The sequence below is a fragment of the Microcaecilia unicolor genome, chromosome 2, assembly GCF_901765095.1.
Source record: "Microcaecilia unicolor chromosome 2, aMicUni1.1, whole genome shotgun sequence".
Classification (NCBI taxonomy): domain Eukaryota; kingdom Metazoa; phylum Chordata; class Amphibia; order Gymnophiona; family Siphonopidae; genus Microcaecilia; species Microcaecilia unicolor.
In genome coordinates this window covers 610,196,778-610,222,105 of record NC_044032.1, presented here as the reverse complement: position 1 = coordinate 610,222,105, position 25,328 = coordinate 610,196,778, and the positions used below count along the sequence as shown (strand labels likewise).

At 44.1% G+C, this 25,328-nt stretch overlaps 1 protein-coding gene across 1 annotated transcript in view; it reads left to right on the top strand.

Moving 5' to 3' along the window:
• Nucleotides 1-24,353, top strand: part of RBM46 (RNA binding motif protein 46) — a 53,601-nt gene extending 29,248 nt beyond the window's left edge. The window contains exons 3-4 of the mRNA XM_030192688.1: nucleotides 12,222-13,004; nucleotides 24,140-24,353. Coding sequence (XP_030048548.1) covers nucleotides 12,222-13,004; nucleotides 24,140-24,339 — 983 coding nt within the window. The 3' untranslated portion in view covers nucleotides 24,340-24,353. The remainder of the gene's footprint in view (nucleotides 1-12,221; nucleotides 13,005-24,139) is intronic.
• The last annotated feature ends 975 nt before the right edge of the window (nucleotides 24,354-25,328 follow it).

Sequence of the window (25,328 nt, the reverse complement as noted above, 5' to 3'; positions counted from 1 at the left end):
GATCCGAGCCCCCTCTTATGCAGAGTGCGGCAAAGCTGTGGACCGGGTAGTTGCTCTTTTGAGCTCCCTGGGATGGATCATCAACTGGGAGAAGAGCCAGCTGCGCCCGACTCAGTCCCTGGAGTACCTGGGAGTTCGATTCGACACCCAAGTGGGCAGAGTGTTCCTGCCAGACAATCGGATTGTCAAACTTCAGGCTCAGGTGGACCAGTTCCTAGTAGCCTCTCCCCTTCGGGCTTGGGACTATGTGCAGCTGTTGGGCTCTATGACGGCCACGATGGAAGTTGTGCCCTGGGCCAGGGCTCATATGAGACCACTTCAACACTCTTTGCTGCAGCGCTGGACTCCGATGTCGGAGGATTATGCTGTGCACCTTCCCTTGGACCCAGCAGTGCGCAAGGCGCTGAGCTGGTGGATGCAGACAGACAAGTTGTCTGCGGGAATGCCTCTGGTGACCCCAGAGTGGATTGTCGTCACGACGAACGCCTCGTTGTCGGGCTGGGGAGCCCACTGCTTGGGAAGGGACAGCGCAGGGGCTCTGGTCTCCTGCAGAGGCAAAGTGGTCTATCAACCTCCTGGAACTCAGAGCCATTCGGTTGGCGCTTTTGGAGTTCATCCCGCTACTGGTGTTGAAGCCTGTACGGGTCCTGTCGGACAATGCCACGGCTGTGGCCTATGTCAACCGCCAGGGAGGTACCAAGAGCGCCCCTCTAGCCAAGGAGGCTATGAATCTTTGCCAGTGGGCGGAAGCGAACCTGGAGCAGCTTTCAGTGGCCCACATTGCCGGAGTCATGAATGTCAAGGCGGACTTTCTCAGTCGCCATACCTTGGAGCCCGGAGAGTGGCAGCTATCTGCTCAGGCGTTCTTGGACATCACGAAGCGCTGGGGCCAGCCGAGCCTAGATCTGATGGCGTCATCGGCCAATTGCCAAGTGCCGCGCTTTTTCAGCAGAGGACGGGACCCTCGATCCCTGGGAGTAGATGCTCTTCTCCAACAGTGGCCGACACAAGAGCTTCTCTATGTGTTCCCGCCCTGGCCCATGTTGGGCAGGGTGCTAGACCGGGTGGCAAAGCATCCCGGCAGGGTAATCCTGGTGGGTCCGGATTGGCCCAGGCGTCCCTGGTATGCGGACTTGATCAGGCTCTCAGTCGACGATCCTCTGCGGCTGCCAGTGGAGCAGGGCCTGTTACATCAGGGTCCCGTGGTGATGGAGGATCCCTCCCCCTTTGGTCTTACGGCCTGGCTATTGAGCGGCAGCGTCTGAGGAAGAAGGGCTTCTCAGACAAGGTCATCGCCACTATGCTGAGAGCGAGGAAGCGCTCTACTTCTACTGCTTACGCCAGGGTTTGGCGTACCTTTGCAGCGTGGTGTGAAGCAGGCTCACTTTCTCCCTTCACTGCTCCAATTTCTTCAGTGTTGGCGTTCCTGCAAGAAGGTCTGGAGAAAGGCCTGTCGCTCAGTTCCCTTAAAGTCCAGGTAGCGGCTCTGGCTTGCTTCAGGGGCCGCCTGAAGGGTGCTTCCCTGGCTTCGCAGCCAGATGTGGTGCGCTTTCTCAAGGGAGTTAATCACCTGCGCCCTCCTCTGCACTCAGTGGTGCCTGCGTGGAATCTCAACCTGGTACTAAGAGCATTGCAGAAGCCGCCTTTTGAACCCTTGTCGAGGGCATCTCTGAAAGACCTGACGTTGAAAGCAGTCTTTTTGGTGGCTATCACTTCAGCCAGAAGAGTTTCCGAGCTCCAGGCGCTCTCATGTCGAGAGCCTTTTCTGCAGTTCACTGAGGCAGGAGTGACTATTCGCACAGTGCCTTCCTTCCTGCCCAAGATTGTTTCTCGCTTCCATGTGAATCAGCAGCTCTGTCTCCCTTCCTTTCGTAGGGAGGACTACCCAGAGGAGTACTCTGCTCTTAAATTTCTGGATGTGAGACGAGTCATCATCAGATACTTGGAAGTGACCAATGATTTCCGGAAATCGGATCATCTGTTTGTCCTGTTTGCAGGTCCTCGTAAGGGTCTGCAGGCTGCTAAGCCTACAGTGGCAAGATGGGTCAAGGAAGCCATTGCAGTGGCTTATGTGGCCGCAAGGAAGGTGCCGCCTATCCAGCTGAAGGCTCACTCCACGAGAGCTCAGGCGGCCTCGATGGCAGAGGCCGGATCCGTCTCCTTGGAAGAGATATGCAAGGCGGCAACTTGTGCTTCGGCTCATACATTCTCCAAGCATTACCGTTTGACGGTGGCTGCACGGGCGGAGGTCCGGTTTGGAGCTTCAGTGTTGAGGTCAGGGATTTCAATGTCCCGCCCTGGGTGAGTACTGCTTCGGTACATCCCACCAGTCTATGGATTGATCAGCTTGATGATATGGAAGGTAAAATTATGTATAATCATACCTGATAATTTTCTTTCCATTAATCATAGCTGATCAATCCATAGCCCCTCCCAGATATCTGTACTGTTTTTATTCTGGTTGCATTTCAGGTTCAAGTTTAGTCTTCAGTTACTTCAGAAAGACTTCGTGTTCAAGTTTTTTCACTTGGATTCTTCAAGAGTTGAGACGAGTTTGTGTTACAGTGAGCTGCTGCATTCCTCTCCCCCCCGTTTTACGGGGCTGGATTGAGACATAAATTCTGCCGGCACTCCCTCCCGCTTCGTGCGGCTGTAGGGCAGCTTTGTACACCTCCCGCTTCGGCGGTGTTAGGGTCAGTCAGCTCCTCCCGCGGTTGCGGTTGCAGGATAAGCCAGATCCCCCCGCATCGGCGGGTGTGGTGTCCCTCCCCCGCTCCGCGGGGATGAGCTGGACGGATTCCCCTCCCCCACTTGTGTGGGGATGAGCTGGGTTAATTCCCCTCCCCCGTTTCGGCGGTGGTGAGCTGGGCAGAGTGTCCCTTCGTGGGTGTAATTCTCTAAGTGCTGAGTCCTGCGGATGGAGCTCAAGAAGAGCCCTCAACCCCAGGTACTCAACAAAACCTAAAAATTAGGCTTGGAGACCTAGCCAGAGCTGCTGCTGTGTGTGACCACCACCTGCTGAGATAGAGAACATACTGAGGAGTTTCCGGCAGCACATGACCACATGTAGGGAGGCAAAAGTTTGCTCTCTATCTCCACCTGCTGGTAGATGGACACAACCCACCAGTCTATGGATTGATCAGCTATGATTAATGGAAAGAAAATTATCAGGTATGATTATACATAATTTTACCTTCCACCGGGTCTCAAAGATGCCTGTTACAGCTCATTTTTCATTTAGTGCAATATATTCTCTCCCATCTTATTTCTTAGCTTCTGGCATTCGCATATAGACATTTCAAACTATGTTTGTTGTTCCTATTTACAATATGACAGTATTAATTTGCAATCTTTTGTCTGATTTTTATTTTTATTTAAGGACACCTGATGTACTGTGGTCTCTTTTAGAACCTCACTATCGGGATACCCTATCCTTATTTTGGTGATATCTTTATAAGATACCTTATTTGGAACCATGCGCTTTTGAAGGACTGTTGGCCATCCCCACCTCTCTAGTATAAAATCTGCTCTATCTCCTTTTTAAATGCCGATGCCAACTGCCTGGTCCCACCCTGGTTAAGGTGGAGCCCATCCTTTTGGAATAGGCTCCTCCTTCCCTAGAATGTTACCCATTTGCTAACAAATCTAAAACCCTCCTCTCTTCACCATCGTCTCATCCACCATTGAGAATCCGGAGCTCTGTGTGTCTAGTGGGCCCTGCGCGTGGAACAGGTAGTACTTCAGAAAATGCTACCCTAGAGGTTCTGAATTTGAACTTTCCACCTATGAACCTAAATTTGTCTTCTAGAACCTCTCTCCCACATTTTCCTATTTCATTAGTTCTCACATGTACCAAGACAGCCATATCCTCCCCAGCACTACCTAAAATCCTATCTAGTTGACACATGAGGTCCGCCACCTTCGCACCAGGCAGGCAAGTGATCAGGCGATCCTCATGTCCACCAGCCACCCAGCTATCTACATGCCTGATGATCAAATCACCAACTATAACAGCTTTCCTAACCCTTCCCACCTGGGCACTAGCTCCTGGAGACACATCCTTGGTGCGACAGGATATTGCATTCCCTGGTGTGCTGGTCTTGTCTACAGGATTTTCATGACTCACCAGGTTGATTCTCTCCTTCTAAAAGGCGTCCCTCCTCCAAGGCAGCACAGAGGCTGCCAGTTTAGAGGTGGGACTTCTCTATAACGTCCCTGTAGGCCTCTATGTGCCTCTGTCTCCCTCAGGCCCTCCAAGTCTGCTACTCTAACCTCAAGAAAACGGACTCATTTTCTGATAGCTAGGAGCTCTTTGCATCGAGCACACACATATGACATCTTACCAACTGGGAGATAATCATACATGTGACACTCAATGCAAAAGACTGGATAGCACCCCTCTCGATGCTGGACTACTGTCTTAGTATTATAGAGTTGTTTAATTAAAACTTCTTAAGGTACTAGGGATATCAGATGAATATAATGATCCTTTTGACTGTTGTAGTTTATTTAGGGTTTGCTTCTTAGAAACTAAATTAAATTTAGACTATAATGAAATTGAAAATTCCCCGCTTGTTGTCTTAATTTGAATAATTGACTATAAATAAAGAGTTGAGCTAGGGGTGGGTGGGAATGAGGACTGAACTGGGCCCTTCTGTGCCTTCTAGAGACTGTTGATGCTGTGGCAGAAACTTCAAGGTTTCAAACTATGGGGAAAAGGGTATGGAGACTAACTAATAAAGTTTGCTTGCTTTTTTAAAATTATTATTAAAAAATTTACAATTTTTTTTTATTTATAACCATTTAAATTTTTACAAGCGATAAAACAACTTGCTGGAAATACAGAGAAAGTAATATATAGGAATTATTTCAAGCTTTTGACACAGTTCCCCACAGGAGGCTCTTGAACAAACTGGACGGGCTGAAGATAGGACCCGAAGTGGTGAACTGGATTAGGAACTGGTTGACGGACAGACGCCAGAGGGTGGTGGTAAATGGAATTCGCTCGGAGGAGGGAAAGGTGAGTAGTGGAGTGCCTCAAGGATCGGTGCTGGGACCGATTCTGTTCAATATATTTGTGAGTGACATTGCTGAAGGGTTAGAAGGTAAAGTTTGCCTTTTTGCAGATGATACTAAGATTTGTAACAGAGTGGACACCCGGGAGGGAGTGGAAAACATGAAAAAGGATCTGCGGAAGCTAGAAGAATAGTCTAAGGTTTGGCAATTAAAATTCAATGCGAAGAAATGCAAAGTGATGCACTTAGGGAGTAGAAATCCAAGGGAGACGTATGTGTTAGGCAGGGAGAGTCTGATAGGTACCGACGGGGAGAGGGATCTTGGGGTGATAGTATATGAGGATCTGAAGGTGACGAAACAGTGTGACAAGGCGGTGGCCGTAAGTAGAAGGTTGCTAGGCTGTATAGAGAGGGGAGTGACCAGCAGAAGAAAAGATGTTTTAATGCCCCTGTATAAGTCGTTGGTGAGGCCCCACCTGGAGTATTGTGTTCAGTTCTGGAGGCCGTATCTTGCTAAGGATGTAAAAAGAATTGAAGCGGTGCAAAGAAAAGCTACGAGAATGGTATGGGATTTGCGTTACAAGACGTATGAGGAAAGACTTGCTGACCTGAGCATATATACCCTGGAGGAAAGGAGAAACAGGGGTGATACGATACAGATGTTCAAATATCTGAAAGGTATTAATCCGCAAGCAAACCTTTTCCGGAGATGGGAAGGCGGTAGAACTAGAGGGCACGATACAAGATTGAAGGGGGGCAGACTCAAGAAAAATGTCAGGAAGTATTTTTTCATGGAGAGAGTGGTGGATGCTTGGAATGCTCTCCCGCGGGAGGTGGTGGAGAGGAAAACGGTAACGAAATTCAAGCATGCGTGGGATAAACATAAAGGAATCCTGTTCCGAGGGAATGGATTCTCAGAAGCTTAGCTGAGATTAGGTGGCAGAGCCGGTGGTGGGAGGCGGGGCTGGTGGTTGGGAGGCGAGGATATTGCTGGGCAGACTTATACGGTCTGTGCCCTGAAAATAACAGATACAAATCAAGGTAAGGTATACACAAAAAGTAGCACATATGAGTTTATCTTGTTGGGCAGACTGGATGGACCATGCAGGTCTTTTTCTGCCGTCATCTACTATGTTACTAAGTCAGGTAATTGTATTCTCTTCCTTAGACCACTAAATGGGGAGAGTGAAACAAGATAAGGAGATCAATTAAACAACAAACAGGAAAAAAAACGTGGTAATAACCTGATTATCCCCAGATATTACTCGTCTAATTCATTATTCCACATTGATCGTTTGGTTGGCTTCTTCAAGGCCAATACGGTGTATAGTCAAATCATTTCATTGAAAACATACTTATTGTCCAATAACATCACTCAGGCACTCAGTTATCTGTATTTTACTGAACTGTAGTCTGCCCTACAGTATTGTGTAAGCCACATTGAGCCTGCGACTAGTGGGAAAATGTGGGGTATAAATTTGTTAAATAAATAAATATTAGAAATAATACATCTGATTACATTCTTTCTCTTTTAAAAACCAGAAGTTATTTAACAATACATATACTTAAGTCTGTAATTCAAATCCCACTGATTAAAGTAATCCCAGTTTTCACAGGCTTCACTCCTTTTAAAGTAATAATTTGAGGAAATATTTCTGAGGAAAACTTTAGGAGTCATACCCGGAACTCTGGGAAAAACAATAATTTCGATATTAATCATCTATAATAATATTCATTTTATTATTCAAAGTTTCTGGCCTATTATCATTTTCAAAATCATAATCACTTCTTGCTCATGTGGAATCATTTGTTATATCAATTTTTTATTCTCAAAGGGTTCAGTTGAATTGTCCATGTAACTCTCTAATAAAATTATATCTGAAACAAAATTATTTACTGCCACCGTTAGGTCCCGAAGCGCCTTCCAGATGGTATTCAATAGTAACCTCCACGGGAGCCAAAAACTCCAAGTTGATTTCTCTTAGGTGTTTAGGAGTGGTTCCGCCGCTTCAGGTTCTGCTGTAAACGTCCTCCGTTTCAGCATATGCCTCTAACTCACTCCTCCACTCCTTTGGACATGGTAGTTGAATAATTCGGGAGCGATGGAGTTGTTTTTTCCAGGTCCAGGAGTGTCAATGCTCCTTCGCCAGTGCTAATCAAAGGACTCGCCAACCCTTTCATCTGTGGGCAGTTCGTCGTGCAGTGGTCCCGCACTTGCTGCTCAGGGGACAAAACGCTGGCCATCGGCGGCTGACCGGCAGTTGTCCCCTCCCTCTCAGTTAAGGTAACTGCAATTGCAGAGAGAAAATTTACGTAAAGACGAAACTTTAGAGGGCAGTTGGGCATACGAACTTCAGGTAGCCATCTTACCACTCTCCCAGTTTGGGACACTCTTTGGTTTCTCCTCAGAGGCCTGTCTGATATGGGTAACCCTTCAGCATAGCCCTCTGAGTCACTGAAACACAGAAGCCCCTCCACCTAGGGTTACCATTCGTCCGGATTTCCCCGGACATGTCCTCTTTTTGAGGGCGCCGTGGGGAGTCCGGGCGGATTTCCGCATTTCCCCGATTTGTCCGGGTTTCGTCGGACGAATGGTAACCCTACCGCTATCCTGTAACGTTGCCGAGAGGGTCCGCTGACTCCGCCCTTCACTTACCATGTCGGCGGAGGGGGTTGGCAACAGCATCACGTCATCTCTGTCCTCGACTCCTCGTCCTCTGATGCGTGGGCCAACGCAGCGCAGGCAGGTTACACAGGCCGGCAGCGTCTGTGTGCGTGCCAGCCAGCGCCTGCCTGATCAGCTGATGATGACGCTGGACGCTGCATGCAGGCGCAGTTGCTACTGTACTGCAGCTTGCCGCCTTCTCAGCCCGCCAGTCATATGGAGCAGCCTCTAATTTGTCTAGGTACATTCTTTTGGAGAATTAAAGCTACACCCAGAGCAGAAAACTGATTATGAAAATATCACACCTTGAGCGTGTGCCATCAGCAACAAATAAGAAAGATCTAGAAAACCAGGTGCACCGGCCCTTAGTAATCCCGTCCCAGCATTTGGACCCCACGCACACATGTTTCCATCAATAAGCAAGGAAGGTGCAGAAACACAAGCTCACTCAATGTCCCTGAAATCTACTCCCAAAAGAAATGGTGGAGCAGGCTCCCCTCCAAACTCAAAGTCACCGAAACCCCAGGTAGAAGCACAAGATAACGAACGGATGATACGCAGACTTTGTCATCATTATTTCAAGGAAACTAATTCAGGACAAAGACGCCGAAAGGTATGATGTTTCTGAAAACTGATTTTATGTTTGGTCATGCCCCGAACGTCACTACACCACCAGGGAAGATCGTGAGTAAGGGGAGAGGTGGTGACAGAGCCGGGGGGGGGGGAGGGGAGGTGAGGCCGAGGGGTGACCAGGGGGAAGGGAAAATGTGACAGGGGGTGGGGCGAAGTGCGACAAGGGGCGGGGCAAGGGCTTGAAAGGGGCGTGGAAATGGTGGGAAGTGGGGGCGGGGCACGGGCGGGGCAAGTGTCCTCTTTTTTTAAGGACAAAAAATGGTAACCCTACCTCCACCACTACAAGGTGGTGTCCCTTCGGAGGGGATTATTTTAAAATTTTAACTGTGTTTATCAATATCCTACAAGTCCTCTTTTAAACCCTAATCTTTAAACTGTGGCAGAAACTTCAAGTTTTAAAACTATGGGGAAAAGGGTATGGAGATTTGCTAATAAAATTTGCTTGCTTTTTTAATTTTAAAATTCTAACTGTGTTTATCAGTATCCTACAATTTCTTTTTTAAACCCTAATCTTTAAATTACCAATCTCAGAATAATAGCATGTCACAGAAAGAAAGTTGAGTGGGATCTTTCCTCTCTGTATAGTTTGGATTCTAAGGAGACTATTTCAAATAAACCCTTTGAAGCTAGCCCAGTAATCAAATTGCCCTTAGTAACCTTAGCAACTGTTCTTCTTCCTCACACCTTCATTCACACCTAATTCAGGTCAACTGCAGTGCTACCTCTCCAGCAGGCAAGAACAGAGAATAACTTTCTTTTAGAATAGTTTAAGCCTAGTTACTATCCTTTTTATACTATTGGCTGTTAAGTTTCTATCTCTAGAGAAAATTTTCAGTTTAAAACTATAGGGAAAAGGGATTGTACAAAATGGAAACTAGTTAATAATATTTACATCCCTCTCTTATATTTTTATTTTCTTTCTAAGACTGAGCCCCCCAAATCCCCCCCAAAACCCACTCCCCAGAACTCTACACCATTACCATAGCACTTATGGCTGAAGGGGGGCACCTAGATGTGGGTACAGTGGGTTTGGGGGCGGTTTGGAGGGCTCCCATTTACTAGCACAAGTGTAACAGGTAGGGGAGGATGGGCCTGGGTGCACCTGGCTGAAGTCCACTGCACCCACTAACAACTGCTCCAGGGACCTGCACACTGCTGTGATGGAGCTGGGTATGACATTTGAGGCTGGCATACAGGCTGGAAAAAAAAGTTTTTAAAGTAGTTTTTTGGGTGGGAAGGGGTTAGTGACCACTAGGGGAGTCAGGGGTGGTCATCCCAGATTCCCTCTGGTGGTCATCTGGTCAATTAGGGCACTTTTTTGAGACTTGTTCGTGAAAAAAAAGGGTCCAAAAAAAGTGACACAAATTCTCGCTAAAAACGCCTTTTTTCGATTATCAGCCGAGGACGCCCATCTCTCCTCGGCCGATAAACACGCCCCAGTCCCGCCTTCACCACGCCTCCGACACGCCCCCGTCAACTTTGGCCGTTTCCGTGACAGATTGCAGTTTAAGACGCCCAAAATCGGCTTTCGATTATACCGATTTGGGCGCCCATGGGAGAAAGACACCCATCCCGATTTGGGTCAAAATATGGGCGTCTTTCTCTTTCGAAAATAAGCTGGATAGTGTCTGTGTGGCACACTTCTTCCATTTGATGGTCCCATTGGCATTTCTGTCCCTCAGCCTACAAGCCTTTCTCCAGCTGGACAGTGTGGTAATGCAGTTTGTGTCTTTTTTTTACCTTTATTTCTGGCCATATTCAGTCTTTGTTGGGATCTGGCCAATAGCTTTCACACACTGTGGGACTAGGGCGCCTCCTCTATTCTAGTTGGGGATCCTAGTTCAATCTGGCATATTTATTCCAGTCTTATTCCTACGCTATCGTGGCTGGATTCTTCTGCTGCCTGTTCCATATGTTTGGTGAATATTCTTCACCTTCTGGTGTCCGTTGTGGCCTAGTTCAGCAGTCTCTCTCGTTTTGCTTATAGTTCAACCATTTGGCATTGGTACTCTTCTTCTTCATTTATTCCCCTCTTTGCTGTCTTTTGTAGATCAGGGCTATGGGTGTCCTCTTCTCCCTTTGGGGACCGAGGTTGGTTGGTTTGTGTCTCTCTGTGGTTACTACTTTGCTACATCCCATTGATCTGGGATGTAGTGTTATGATTCTGCCGGTATGGCTGAGGGGGAGGGGTATGTCTCTTCTGATTGGCTGCCAGGGTTGGGCTGACATCAGGGCATAGTACTTTAGCCTGCAGCTGACGAGTCCCTCTGCTTTGACGTTACTTACACTTGGTGGTAACTGGAAAGCCGGATAGTTTTCTCTCAGAACATGCTCTGGGTTCTGACAGGGATCTGTGTTTGTGTTAGAGTTTTCTTTTCCTTCCCTCTGGGTTAGCTGCTGCTGCGTGTGTGTGCGTAGCTCTGTAATCAGGGCCAGCTGCTCGTTTGTTAGTGGGGGCTGGGCGTTGTTCAGCCTCCTGGGCTCTGGGCTGAGTGAGAGTGTTATCTCCATTGTTTGTTTGTTTGAAGGATTTCTCTCCCCCTGTGCAGTGAGTAACCCTTTGTGTTCTGTGTGTGCTGTGTCCCTGTCTCTTACGGTGTGTTGTTTAGTAGGGCTGTGCTTCCCCTCTGTGGGGAGCTTTCTCTCGGCTTGTTTGTTGTTATAGGAGCTCTCTCTCTCTCTCTCTCTCTCTCTCTCTCTCTCTCTCTCATGTGCTGGCCCTGCCAGCTTAACCCTTTGTGTGCTGTATCTCTGCCTCTGTCTGCTGTGGGAGTAAGGCATAGGCTTTCTGCCTCCCTTTTTGTGTCTGGTTCCTCTGGCTTCTGCCTGGGGGGCTTCCTACCCTTTTGGGGGCTGTGTTAGTTCCCTGTCCTGCGCTAGTCCCCTGGGTGGGCATGGTCCGCTCTGGTTCTTTTGTTTCTTCCTCTGCCCTATTGCTGGGGTTCAGCGCGTGTCTGGCATCTTAAGGGTCCCGGGGGCCCTCTGGGTTCTTTCACCCCTCCCTGTGTGTGTGTCTGGGTTCCCGTTCGGCCGTGAGGCCCAAACGAGTGGCTCTGTGTGCATGGGTTCCGGTTCAGCTGCGAGGCCCGCCTGTTTGCCTATTTCCCTTCTTCCTGAGGGACTGCGGGAAGGGGTAGCTTAGGGGCATTGTGTAGCTGGGGTGTGTGGTGGTGGGTCGGTCTCCCCTTGGCCTGGGTCGGCGCCCTGCTGGCCTCGGCCAGGGCCCAAGGGCTCACGACCAACCCAACGGATTACATATAGACTGGTGTGGTATGACGACAAGGAAGGGAAATCTTACCTGATTATTTTCTTTCCTTTAGTCATGCCAGATCAGTTTAGATACCCGTCCATCTCTTTCAATGACTTTTCTCATTCTGCTTTCAGTTGTTTTCTCCTTGATCAATTTCACATGCTTCCTGAATCAGTGAACCACCTGGATTCTAGTGGACTTTACGCCTGCTTTTCTGCATAAAACGTTTTGCCTGAGTGGGTTCAGTATGCTCAAGTTTCAATAAAGACCAGTAAATACAGTCTAGACACTGCTTAGCTAATCTAAACAGAGAACATTCCAGGCTGCATGATACCCTTTAAGCTTAAATTACATGAAATATTTTTCTCTGTCTCCTTCCGCTGGTAGATAGACATAATTTTTCCTTTTCTTCAAGATACACTTCATGTATTTACAGAATGCAAGTTTGATTCTTTTCCTAATTAGTTTTTCTTGCTAGTTAAGGGTCATCTACATAAACAGATTTGCATGACTTCGTTGTGCTCATGAAAGAACAAAATAAAGATGTGGTATCCAAAAAGTCAGGTTCTTTTTATTTTCTTGTGAGACCAAAGGAGAAAGCATAAAATGAAAAAAAAATTAAAATAATCTGCAAGGTTAATAATCTTTTCTGTTGCAGGAACATTCCAGCTTTGGGGTCATACTATTCAGGTAGACTGGGCTGACCCAGAAAAGGAAGTTGATGAGGAAACAATGCAGAGAGTCAAAGTACTGTATGTGAGGAACTTAATGATTTCTACTACAGAAGACACAATTAAAGCAGAATTTAATAAATTCAAATCCGGATCAGTTGAACGTGTGAAGAAATTGAGAGACTATGCTTTTGTACACTTTTTTAATCGAGAAGATGCAGTTGCTGCTATGTCCATAATGAATGGGAAATGTATTGATGGGGCAAGTATTGAAGTAACTTTGGCAAAACCTGTAAATAAAGAAGGGACTTGGAGACAGCATTTGAATGGTCAGATTAGTCCTAACTCTGAAAATCTTCTAACATTTGTAAATAAAGAAGATGGGAGTCAAAAGCCTTTAGGAAGGCCCCCAAGTCTTCCAGCTCGTCTTAATGGTCAGCCAAGTCCAAGCTCACCTGAACTTGAAAGGTGCACTTATCCATTTTATCCAGGAACAAAGCTCACTCCAATTAGTATGTATTCTTTAAAATCCAACCATTTTCATTCTGCTGTTACACATTTAGATTACTACTGCAACAAAAATAATTGGACACCACCAGAATACTATTTGTATTCAACCTCAAATCAAGATGGAAAAGTATTATTGGTTTATAAGGTAGTCATTCCGACTATTGCAAATAATACCCATAGTTATTTCATGCCAGACAAATTGTGTACAGCATTAGAAGATGCAAAAGAATTGGCAGCACAGTTTACACTGCTACATTTAGGTATGTTTTTAAACATATTTATTCATTTTAATTAAAAGTTTGCATTAAATGATGTTTTTTTTAATTTGTATTATAGCTTAATGTTATGTTTTTCTATAATGTTATATTGTGTTAAGGCATTGATTGGTCAATATTTAAACTCTAGTCAGCATTTTTATTAAACACTGGCTGTGTTGTTTAAATATATTGAGATTTGGATTTAGTGTGTGCCTTTCTCAGTAGTTCAGGGTGGTTACATTCAGGTACTGTAGATGTTTTCCTGTCTCCGGAGTGTTTGTAACTGAGACAATATACTCCTGGATATTCAGCACTGGCAAATATCTGGGAATGTCAGAAACTGCTGCCGTTATCTGGCTTACTGTGATAATAAGTGCGGCCATCTGGATAACTTTCTGGACAACGTATGACAGCAGTTTTTCTGGATATTTTCTCACTTGACCCTGGATCGTGGTCCTGGTCAGTTCCACTTATCTAGGTAGCAGGTGGTGCTACTTGGATAAGCGCTTTTGAATCAGGCTGTGAGAATATTTATTGCTTTTTGATCAGTTTATTTAAAAAAATGTTCCGTGTTTCATTAAGGGGCTCATTTTCAAAGCACTTAAAGTTCTATAGGTTACGTACCTTTGTAAGCATAAGTGCTTTGAAAATACCCTTTTTAGGCTCCCTAAGTTTTAGTCACCAAAAGGGTAATTTTACAAAGCATTTTCTGTGTGTAAAGCATAGTTTTCATGTGGACAATAGTTTTTATAGTCATACGCACATAGCGGAGTTACAATGTATGCTGACTTGTATTTTGTAAAATGTGTACTGGGGATAGATCTGGGTGCCATTTTATAAAGGCACATATATACTTTTTGTCTTTATAAAACTGGTATAAAGAGGTGTGGTAGCCATGTTAGTCCACTCTTAAAGGTTATCAATAGAAATCAAAAATGGTCAGTGGTCTTCATCATAATGAGTATGGGACAAACTTAAAGATCTCAGTATGTATATTTTGGAAGAAAGGCAGGAGAGGGGATATATGATAGAGACATTTAAATATATGGCATAATTGCACAGGAGACGAGTCTCTTTCAAATGAAAGGAAGATTGAATGAGAGGGCATAGGATGAAGGTGAAAGGGGATAGACTCAGAAGTAACCTGAGGAAATATTTCTTCATGGAAAGGGTGGTGAATTCACGGAATGGCCTCCCGGTGGAAGCAGTAGAGACGAAAACAGTCTCAGAATTAAAGAAAGCTTGAGACAAGTACATAAGATCTCTAAGGAAGTGATAGTGAGAATAAATGGCATGATTGGGCAGACTGGATGGGCCATATGGTCTTTATCTGCCTACTTTTTTCTAGGTTTCTATGTCCTTTCCAATGTGCAGCCCCCAAAGTTAAATGCAACACTTTAGGTGGAATCTCACTAGCAACTCCAAGGACGGTTAATAACTATTTATGGCAGAAAAATTGAATTAGCCCACCTGAAGGATGCAGCACTGTCTTGAGGTGGATAGAGAAAAGGCTCTGCGAAGCTCTAATGTGACCACGCAGGCACACACGACCCAGTGGAGCTTTGTGGGGCCTTTTCTCTACCCTCATCCCAAAGGTGCTTCATCCTTCAGGTGAGTGAATTCAATATTTTGTCTTGGTTATGGGACCAAACATATAAAGAGGAATCCAATAAAATTTATATGGAAATATAATGTTTGATTTTAACAAAATATTTCTAAAAAGCAAGGAAAAGACCTCAAAATGCCCAACCGCTTACTTTCAGTTTTCAGCGGCTTTAACTGGGGGCGTGGTGTTCATCACTGGTCATAAAAACCTTGCTTGGAAAGAATTATTTTAACTTTTAATTTATTTCCAAATAGATTTTAACAATTTTGCTCTTTTTACAAGAAAATTTTTTAAATATATTGACAATATCAATGCTAACTTCAAATTTTCTTTGGTTCATAAAAACCTTCACTGATTCTCATGGAGTGCTCTAAAGCATCTTTACAAAAATAAAGTAAAGTCGAGCACTTATCTGTTGCCCGACGGTGGCCCCATCTGTTTCGCTTGTGGGTTTTTTCAAGGGCTGTGCTTCGACAGGGAAAGCATTGAGAAAATCTTTTTCCTCTCTCTTGATCTGACCATAACTTAGTGCTCGACTTTACTTTATTTTTGTAAAGCTGTCAAGGAGTTTATGCCTCGGCTTCCCCAGGCGGGGAGGCTTAGACTCTGGATTCCTCTGGGAGAAAAGTGTTTCAGGCCTTGATGCTCATTTATTGCAACTAAACCTACCTGTTCTACATGAACCTTTACTTGAAGTCCTTGGTGAAAGGTGTACATAAGTGCATAAGTAGTGCCACACTGGGAAAAGACCAAGGGTCCATCGAGCCCAGCATCCTGTCCACAACAGCGGCCAATCCAGGCCAAGGGCACCTGGCAAGCTTCCCAAACATACAAACATTCTATACATGTTATTCCTGGAATTGTGGATTTTTCCCAAGTCCATTTAGTAGTGGTTTATGGACTTGTCCTTTAGGAAATCGTCTAACCCCTTTTTAAACTCTGCTAAGCTAACCGCCTTCACCACATTCTCCGGCAATGAATTCCAGAGTTTAATTACGCGTTGGGTGAAGAAACATTTTCTCCAATTTGTTTTAAATTTACTACACTGTAGTTTCATCGCATGCCCCCTAGTCCTAGTATTTTTGGAAAGTGTGAACAGACGCTTCACATGCACCTGTTCCATTCCACTCATTATTTTATATACCTCTATCATGTCTCCCCTCAGCCGTCTCTTCTCCAAGCTGAAAAGCCCTAGCCTCCTTAGTCTTTCTTCATAGGGAAGTCATCCCATCCCTGCTATCATTTTAGTCGCCCTTCACTGCACCTTTTCCAATTCTACTATATCTTTCTTGAGATGCGGCGACTAGAATTGAACACAATACTCAAGGTGCGGTCGCACCATGGAGCGATACAACGGCATTATAACATCCTCACACCTGTTTTCCATACCTTTCCTAATAATACCCAACATTCTATTTGCTGAGCAAAAGGTTTCAGTGTATTATCGACGACGACACCCAGATCCCTTTCTTGGTCCGTAACTCCTAACGTGGAACCTTGCATGACGTAGCTATAATTCGGGTTCTTTTTTCCCACATGCATCACCTTGCACTTGCTCACATTAAACGTCATCTGCCATTTAGACGCCCAGTCTCCACTCGTAAGGTCGTCTTGTAATTTTTCACAATCCTGTCACGAGTTAACGACTTTGAAGAACTTTGTAAAGTACAAAAAGTGGGAGAGCGACCAAGGATATCAGAAACAGGACGATGTGCTTAAATCAAAAGTTTATTGGAGGTTTTGAAGACTCGACACAACGTCATGTTTCGGCCGTCAGGCCTGCATCAGGAGTCTACAAAAACATACATTTATAAATATATTAAAAAGCAGCAGTCCTAGCACAGACCCCTGAGGAATCCCACTAACTACCCTTCTCCATTGTGAGTATAGCCCATTTAACACCACTGTTTCCTATCCTTCAGCCAGTTTTTAATCCCTCTAATTTCCTCTGTAGCCTTTCATGAGGTACCTTGTCAAACGCCTTTTGAAAATCCAGATACACAATATCAACCGGCTCCCCTTTGTCCACATGTTTGTTTACTCCGTCAAAGAATTGAAGTAAATTGGTCAGGCAAGATTTCCCTACACAAAAGCCGTGCTGACTTGGTCTCAGTAATCCAAGTCCTCGGATGTGCTCTGTAATTTTGTTTTTGATAATAGCCTCTACCATTTTCCCCAGCACCGACGTCAGACTCACCGGTCTATAATTTCCCGGATCTCCCCTGGAACCTTTTTAAAAAATCGGCGTTACATTGACCACCCTCCAATCTTCCAGTACCACGCTTTATTTTAAAGATAAATTACTTATTACTATCAATAGTTCCGCAAGTTCATTTTTCAATTATTTCAGTACACTGGGATGAATACCATCTGATCCAGGAGATTTACTACTCTTCTATTTGTCAAAGAAGGGCGTCCCTGGCGAGAATTTGGTCCACTTTATTTGGTCCCTTTTTTTTCAGGTCCAAGTCCAAAACAGTGCCCAAACTGACCAGATGACCACCGGAGGGAATCGGGAATCACCTCCCCTGACTCCCCCAGTGGTCACTAACCCCCTCCCACCCTCAAAAAAACAACTTTAAAAACTTTTTTTGCCAGCCTCAAATGTCATACTCAGGTCCATGGCAGCAGTATACAGATCCCTGGAGCAGTTTTAGTGGGTGCAGTGGACTTCAGGCAGGCGGACCCAGTCCCATCCACCCCCCCACCTGTTACACTTGTGGTGGAACATGGGAGCCATTCAAAACCCATCCGAAACCCACTGTACCCACATGTAGGTGCTCCCCTTCAATGGTGTAGAGTTGTGGGGAGTGGGTTTTGGGGGGGATTTGGGGGGCTCAGCACCCAAGGTAAGGGAGCTATGCATCTGGAAGCTATTTTTATTTTATTTTTTTAATTTTTAGAAGTGCCCTCTAGGGTGCCCGGTTGATGTCCTGGCATGTCAGGGGGACCAGTGCACTACAAATGCTGGCTCCTCCCACGACCAAATGCTTTGGATTTGGCCAGGTTTGAGATGGCGGGCCTTGGTATCTCAAACCCGGCCATCTCTGACATTTGGCCAGCCCCAACCGTATTATCGAAACGAAAGATGGACGCCCATCTTGTTTGAAAATACGGTTGGCCCTGCCCCTTCGCAGCGCTGCCCTTAGAGATGGGCGTCCCAGGTCAAAAATGCCCCTCTATATGTTTTTGCCTCCAACGCAATCTTTTATTTATTTTAAATTCCTCCTTTGCTGTCCTTATCAGCACTTTGCATTTAACTTGACATTCCTTATGCAGTTTCTTATTATTTTCAGTTGGTTCCTTCTTCCATTTTGCCTTTCTCCATTGAGGAACAGGTCGTCTGTATGCATATCCTCCCATCTCTTTGATAGGGAAGATTTTCAATACAAGGGAATCATGATCCTCATCTATCCTTTCTGGCCTAGATAATTGTGGTTCCCCCTACTTCTGGAGTTGTCTTCTGAAGGGCCAGCATAGTTAAAATGTGAAATGAAGGAGGCTATTAGAACCAAAAGAACATTCTTCAAAGAATGGGAAAAGGATCTGAATGAAGAAAATAAAAAGCAACACTGGCAATTTTGATGCAAAGCATTGATAAAGAATGCTAAAAGAGAATATGGAAATGGGACTTGATATACGGCCTTTCTGAGGTTTTTGCAACTACATTCAAAGCGGTTTACATATATTCAGGTACTTATTTTGTACCAGGGACAGTGGAGGGTTAAGTGACTTGCCCAGAGTCACAAGGAGCTGCAGTGGGAATTGAACTCAGTTCCCCAGGATCAAAGTCCACTGCAATAACCACTAGGCTAAAGGCAAAAACTCATAGTAATAACTTATTTAGGTATATCAGAAGGAGGAAGCCTGTGAGTGAATCCATTAGACCGTTATGTTATCAAGGAGCAAAAGGGGCGCTCAGGGATGACAAAGCTATATCGGAGAGACTGAATGATTCTCCGAGGGCAATGTGTGTGATGTCATTCATGTCAGCTTGTGTGGAACATTTAAAAAGAGTAATACAGCCTTAAGAACACGTGACAGCTTCGTCACCACTCATGACCAAGTGCCTTCCCGCCTACTATGAGAACACAGGACCTGCAATCTTCTTCCATCCACTGTGAGGAGAAGACACGCTGCTTCACGGTTCCCTCACTGCATCTGGTGCGGTTGTTTTTAGAACAGTTTTTTTGTCTTCCCTGAAGGATTTTTTTCCCCGGTGTTCTTTGGTGTTTTTCCCCTTTTGGGTTTTTTTTTACTTCCCCTTATGTTTTAGTTCATTTTTTCCCCATGGTTTTCATTATTTTTTTACGCTCAGTAGCCCCTGTTAGGCCTGAGCTCCGGTCGGGCTTTTTTCCTAATTTTTCTGGGTGATTTGCTTACTATTCAGTTGTTTGATATGGCCACAGCTGTTTTTTCTTTCATGTCATTGAAAGTATCCAGTGGCTTAAGCTGTGCTTGGTGCAATCAGACCATCTCTGATAAGGACACACATTCTTTGTGTCTCCAGTGTTTGGGGCCTAAAGGCACTCAGCTGGCCAGAGAGGCTCAGAGAGAGAAACGTTTTGTAGCCCAGTCCGAATCCTCGCCATCGACATTGAGCCTTGCATCGGGTGCATCGGTTCCTATGGCTGCTAGGCCCCTATCAGACACTGGAAGTGGACATATATTGAGCTGCCTTGGTGCCAGCCTCTGTGCAAGGCTCCTGGGATTGGTCAGCATCAGACCCGACAACGAGGAGGCATGGAGAATTTGACATTGTCCTCTTCAGCACTAAGAAATATCAATGACCAGTATCGTGCGAAGGCAAAGAAGCAACAGCATTGATCCACCTCAACGAATGGTGCTGGAAGCATCAGGGTACCGAGGGATCCGGTCCCCAAGAAGCATTCGCACCAGGCAGTCCGCTCTCCCTCTATTGTAGAGGTGCCGATGTTTGGGTCTCCATGCACCCAGGGCCAGGCACCTGCACTGACCCTGACTGTTCAGCAGAGTGCTTCTAAACCAATGCTCCATCCTTTTCTGATGGTGGCCCTCGATGAGCACATCCAGGCCATGCTCCATGAGCATTTGACAGGGCTTCTTCAGCAGAGTTAATAGGTGTCTGGGGTGCTTCCACCAGCCATGCCTCTTCCTGCTGCCCAGCAAGGCCCTCAGCCTATAGTGAAACCTCTGACCTTGGGACCGCATGCAGTACCGGCATTGACAGCCGTCTGTGCTGGCACCCCCTTGACATAAAGAATGAAGCTTTGCTGGAGTCTCAGGTGGAGCCTGCACCTTGATGCCCCTCTAGACAAGGGCATGGTTCCTCTTACTTTGCTGACACAAATGAGGAGTGCTCACGGACGTCTAACGAGTACCCTAGGTGTACTACTCAAAGGAGCAGTCCTATGGTACCTCATCTCACCCCTCTCCTCCAGAGGAAAGGAGGAAGTCTCTACCAGAGTGTCATTCCTTCCAGGGTTTGTTATGGAAATGGCAGCCGCCATTACTATTCATTTGGATACGGAGGACGAGCCCAAGGCTGAGATGTTTGAGGTCCTGGACTACGACTTCTGCTTGAGAGGCAGTTAAGGCACCATTTCACTGGATCCTTAAAGATGTTCAGGTGAAGAACAGGGAGGTCCCTCTGTCGGTCCCTGTCCTTCCCAAAAAGATTGATACCATGTATTGGATCCAAAGTTCCCAGGGCTTTGACAGGCCTCAGTTGCCTCATTCCCTAGTGGTGGAACCCACGCTCGAAAGAGCCAGGAGTTTCAGGGACTTTGCTTCGGCACCCCCTGGCAGAGAAGCTTGACCTCTGGATTGCTTTGGATGGAAGATGTATTGGGCCTCTCAGCTCATGTCCTGCATACAATCTTTCCAGCTATACATGAGCTGGAACTTGGTGCACAGTATGTCTGATTGGGCAAACTGTCTCCAACTGGAGCAGGCCGAATCTCTTCACCAGCTGGTCAAGCAGCAGAAGGTGTGTCCTACGTTTTTGACCAGGGGCGCTTACAATACTTTTGATGTGACATCCCACATCTCTGCCCTGAGTATAGCAATGTACAGACTGTCATGGCTGCCATGTCTGTGACCTGAATCCTGCGGTCCAGCAGAAATTGGCGTATGCCACGTGCTGGAGGATAACCTGTTTGGAGAGAAGGTACAGGAGGTTGCTGATCTCATTAAGCAACACACTGACACCATTGATAGTCTGTCCATCCAGGCACCTTCTGTACCGTCCTCCTCATCCAGGAGGTTTTTGGGCAAGTCGAAGAGGGGGTCCCTACTACTCACAGAGGCATATAGATATGCTCCTTCTCACCAGCCTCTCTTTTCTCTCCTCGTGTCCCAGTCTGGAAGTGTTTTCTTGTATGATTGATTATCTTTGCTATCAAATTTGTAGTTCCTTTCTGTTTTAAACTGTTCGGATTTTTGTAAACCGCCAAGATCTGCTAGTTAGCCATGGCGGTATAACAAATCTAATAATCTATAACTATACATTATATTTCTAAGCTATGACACAATATCAACTGGCTGTGGCTACCAGATTTTTGATGTTGAGTCTGGGACACTTATTTTCTGTAGTGCTAGTAGTGAGCAGTCATTACAGTTGAGAAGAATGGGGAAGTCCAGTAGACTATCACCATGGAAAATTGTAGTAATCTACTACTACTACTACTACTATTTAGCATTTCTATAGTGCTACAAGGCGTACGCAGCGCTGCACAAACATAGAAGAAAGACAGTCCCTGCTCAAAGAGCTTACAATCTAATAGACAAAAAATAAATAAAGTAATCAAATCAATTAATGTGAACGGGAAGGAAGAGAGGAGGGTAGGTGGAGGCGAGTGGTTACAAGTGGTTACGAGTCAAAAGCAATGTTAAAGAGGTGGGCTTTCAGTCTAGATTTAAAGGTGGCCAAGGATGGGGCAAGACGTAGGGGCTCAGGAAGTTTATTCCAGGCGTAGGGTGCAGCGAGACAGAAGGCGCGAAGTCTGGAGTTGGCAGTAGTGGAGAAGGGAACAGATAAGAAGGATTTATCCATGGAGCGTATAACTGAAAGCACCTTTTTATAAGCTTTCTACCCCAAAATAATTTGGGGTTTAATACAAAATTAGAACATCAAAATTGTCAGCTCCAGGGCTGGCCAGAAATTAGACACTAGGGAATATTGGCCAACATAATCAGTTTATTTCTAGCAAATAAATTCTCTGTGAGAAATATGTTCAAGTCAGAGATTTGCTCTGGTTTCCAGAGCATCTGGCTTACCCCAAGAAGTTCAGTATATAGCTACCAGGTCACATATTACAATCACTAATCTGAAAATAAAATGCATTTTTCTATGTCTAGTGTAAGCTAGAGCCCATTTCTTCTCCTCTTCTGTACCCCTTCCTTCTCCTTTCCCTCCCATATTTCCTCCTCTCCACTTTACGTCCCACCTTTTTTTCTGTTTATTTGCCCAATTGCTTTAGTCTTTTTTTCTCCCCTCCCTACTTTAGTCCTTGTCTTTTAAATACTGTTAGAATGGTATCTAAATCTTTTCAAATTTCTGGATCCACTCACTTTGGATTGTTATAAATTTCTCCATTAACCAAATTAGTCTCTCCCAATTAACCCACTCCATAAGGGACAGGGCTTCTGATTTTTTTCCGTGTGTGTGCAGCTGTGCACCTTGCTGCCACTATCAGCTGACATAAATGCTCTATTTTCTTCCAGAGTTTCCTCATTACACAATTCTAGCAGGTTTTGGTGGTCCATGGTAGATGTTTTTAGAAATTTATACATGTGGCTATGCCATCTGTTTGGGGAATTTACTGTTAGTGATTGTACATTGTACCAAGTGTGGTAGCTGCTTGATGTTGTTTTTTTTTTTTAATTTGTTCATAAAGTCTGAGATGTCTTGTATGAAACTGTTTGTCTTGTGCACCAAGGGTGTTAAATCCCTAAAAATATCTCTACCCTGGACTACCAATGCACACCATAAACTATTGCAAAATTAATCAAATGCATTCTTATTTGACTATTTCCACTTTAATAATGATATCTATCTGCAAATCATGACACTCTGACAACCTCTCCCACTCTCCCGGATTCTCTTTAGGAAAGAAGACCCAGGGCTTTTTGTTACAGGGCCCTGTATACTTCCCTCCACATTTGAGAGGGGATTTCTCCTTCCTAGTGCCTCACAGACAAGTCTGTCCTTCATTACTTCATACTATTAGAAGGTTAGGATAGGACTAGGCACCAACAATGGTCCTCTCTGTATGTGCAGAAGGTACATTTTGGTGAGCCTACTACATCTAGATACAGACTTCATCAGCATAGCAGATTTGGGAAGTCAGTACTGAAGAATTTATTTACAATTGACTAAAAAACTTCCTTCTCAATTCTTTTCATCATATACCCATTTTTACTGATTGCGTTAAGGAGGAAATTGGGAAGGAGAATTCAAGATTACCCTTTATCTTGGAAGTTTGCCCACGTGGACCTAGTGTACATGTCAGTGGAGAAGGCAAAGTTACTTACCTGTAGCTGGTGCTTTTTGTGAACAACAGGATACACCCTCCTCCTACTCCCTTTGAAGTTCAAAAATGTTTTTATTAAGTTATATTATATGACTGAAAGGGCCTCACAGTTCAAGTGTTTACAGTATGTCTGACATGAAGGAACACAAAAAAAGTCTTCCAAGCTTTTCTAAAGCTATATAAATTCCATATCCAGGATAATAACAATGACATAACACAATTACAACTATTTCCTGCAGTCCACAGTGATTACTATTTGCAGGTAAGCAACTTACTTTTGACTTTTTCTCAGGATTCAAATATTGCATTATCCATGCTTGAAAGACTACAGAGTCAACTACTGTTGGGACTCATTTTTATTGTTGGTTTCCAAAGCTATCTTCTTATCTATGCTTAATGTTTCTTGTTAAAGAAAACAAAGAAATTCAGAGTCAAATGGAATTTCTGCTCAATTGTTCTCCACTGTTTGGTGCTGCCCTTTGTTTTGTCTTTCCCAGTTTTTCTTTGAACAGATCTCTTTACTAGTTAGTCCCATATGTGTGACTCCCAGTGAGTCTGCTTATGAGAGAGAATGAAATTACATGCATGTAATTGCCATTCTCTTATAATAGCAGCTCATTTATACAATTCAGATTTTCTTTTCTATCTTGTTCTTTTCCTCCTGCTTTTCTTTGTTTCTAAACCAGTCTTTAAATTGACTGAAACTGGGAATGGTAGCACACAGATTTCCTACTGTGCATTTACAAAATTTATTGTACAAAGTTCTAAATATTTTTCTGATTACACATGTGATGTGGTTCTTTGACCTGCGTGCGTGACTCCATTGAACTGCTCTTTTAAGAGAATAAGTGTAGGTAAGTAATTTTACTTTGTTAAAAAAAAAAAAAAAATATATATATATATATAGTTACTAGAAATACCGTGAAAAGTTTGCGTGTAATAATCTGTACTATTATTTTGAACACATTAGAATTTGTAATATACATGTAAAATAAAACTTATTTTGTATTTATTTTCAGACTACAATTTTCGTCGCAGCCCAGTGAATAATATGTCCCCAGTCAATACCACTATGTCCTCTGGGACACCCAGCGTACTACCATATACATCAAGACCTTATTCATATCCAGGCTATCCCTTGTCACCAACAATTCCACTAACTAATGGCAGTCATGTTGGACAGCGATTGTATATTTCCAATCAAGCGTCTTTCTTTTGAAAGAAAAAGGCTGAACCAAGTGAAAGTTTATTTACTGTGCAAAAAAAAAATTTAATTTTACTTTTTGATTGAACTTGTGGATATGGTTCGGATTAACAGTATGTTTTTATTCGTCTTTCTTTTGAAAGAAAAAGGCTGAACCAAGTGAAAGTTTATTTACTGTGCAAAAAAGAAATTTAATTTTACTTTTTGATTGAACTTGTGGATATGGTTCGGATTAACAGTATGTATTTATTCAGAGCAGTGACCTTTTATTTTGAGTTAAGAATGCTTGAGTTTTTTTCCGACTTTCTCAATAATAAAAGTTTTAAAAGTTATTAAATGTTTTCTTGGTAGGTTGTTTGAATTATTTAACTTAGCATCAAATTAATATTTACAATTTGTAAAGAAAGTGGGTTAGGTAGACCCAGTGGTTTCTGTTACAATGTTTCTTATTATTAATTATTTTATAGTCCTTTATTATTCACATGCCTACATTACTGGTGTTACAACTACATTGAATTAGCCAGTTAGCAGGGGTGACTTTTGTGTTAAAAATTAGAACACTTGGCCAGAAATTATTTTTTAACCATTATGTGTTTTCCAAGATAATAAGGAAAAAAGTTTTTATTTTATTTTATTTTTTGACAGCCAAAGCATCTGTCCTAGCAGACTGTTAGCAAAGAAAAAATGGGACATATATTATATAACCTTTGTATGTTTTAGTTAAATATACCCTCCTGTTTACTAAGCCGTGTGGCAATGCTGACACAGCCCGTTCAAAGTGAATGGGCCATGTCAGCTTTAGCGCACAGCAGCTGTTAACGTGGCTTAGTAAACAGGGGGGATAGTTTATATTTACAAAAATAATAATTTTTGTTGTTAATTTATTCATAGTTCAAACTTAAACTTCTTTTGAATGTGTTATATTAATAGTAACAAAGTTATTTTTAGTATGGAACGTTTTGTGTGTTTAATGTTAAAATCATGTATTAATTATTCTAACAAAA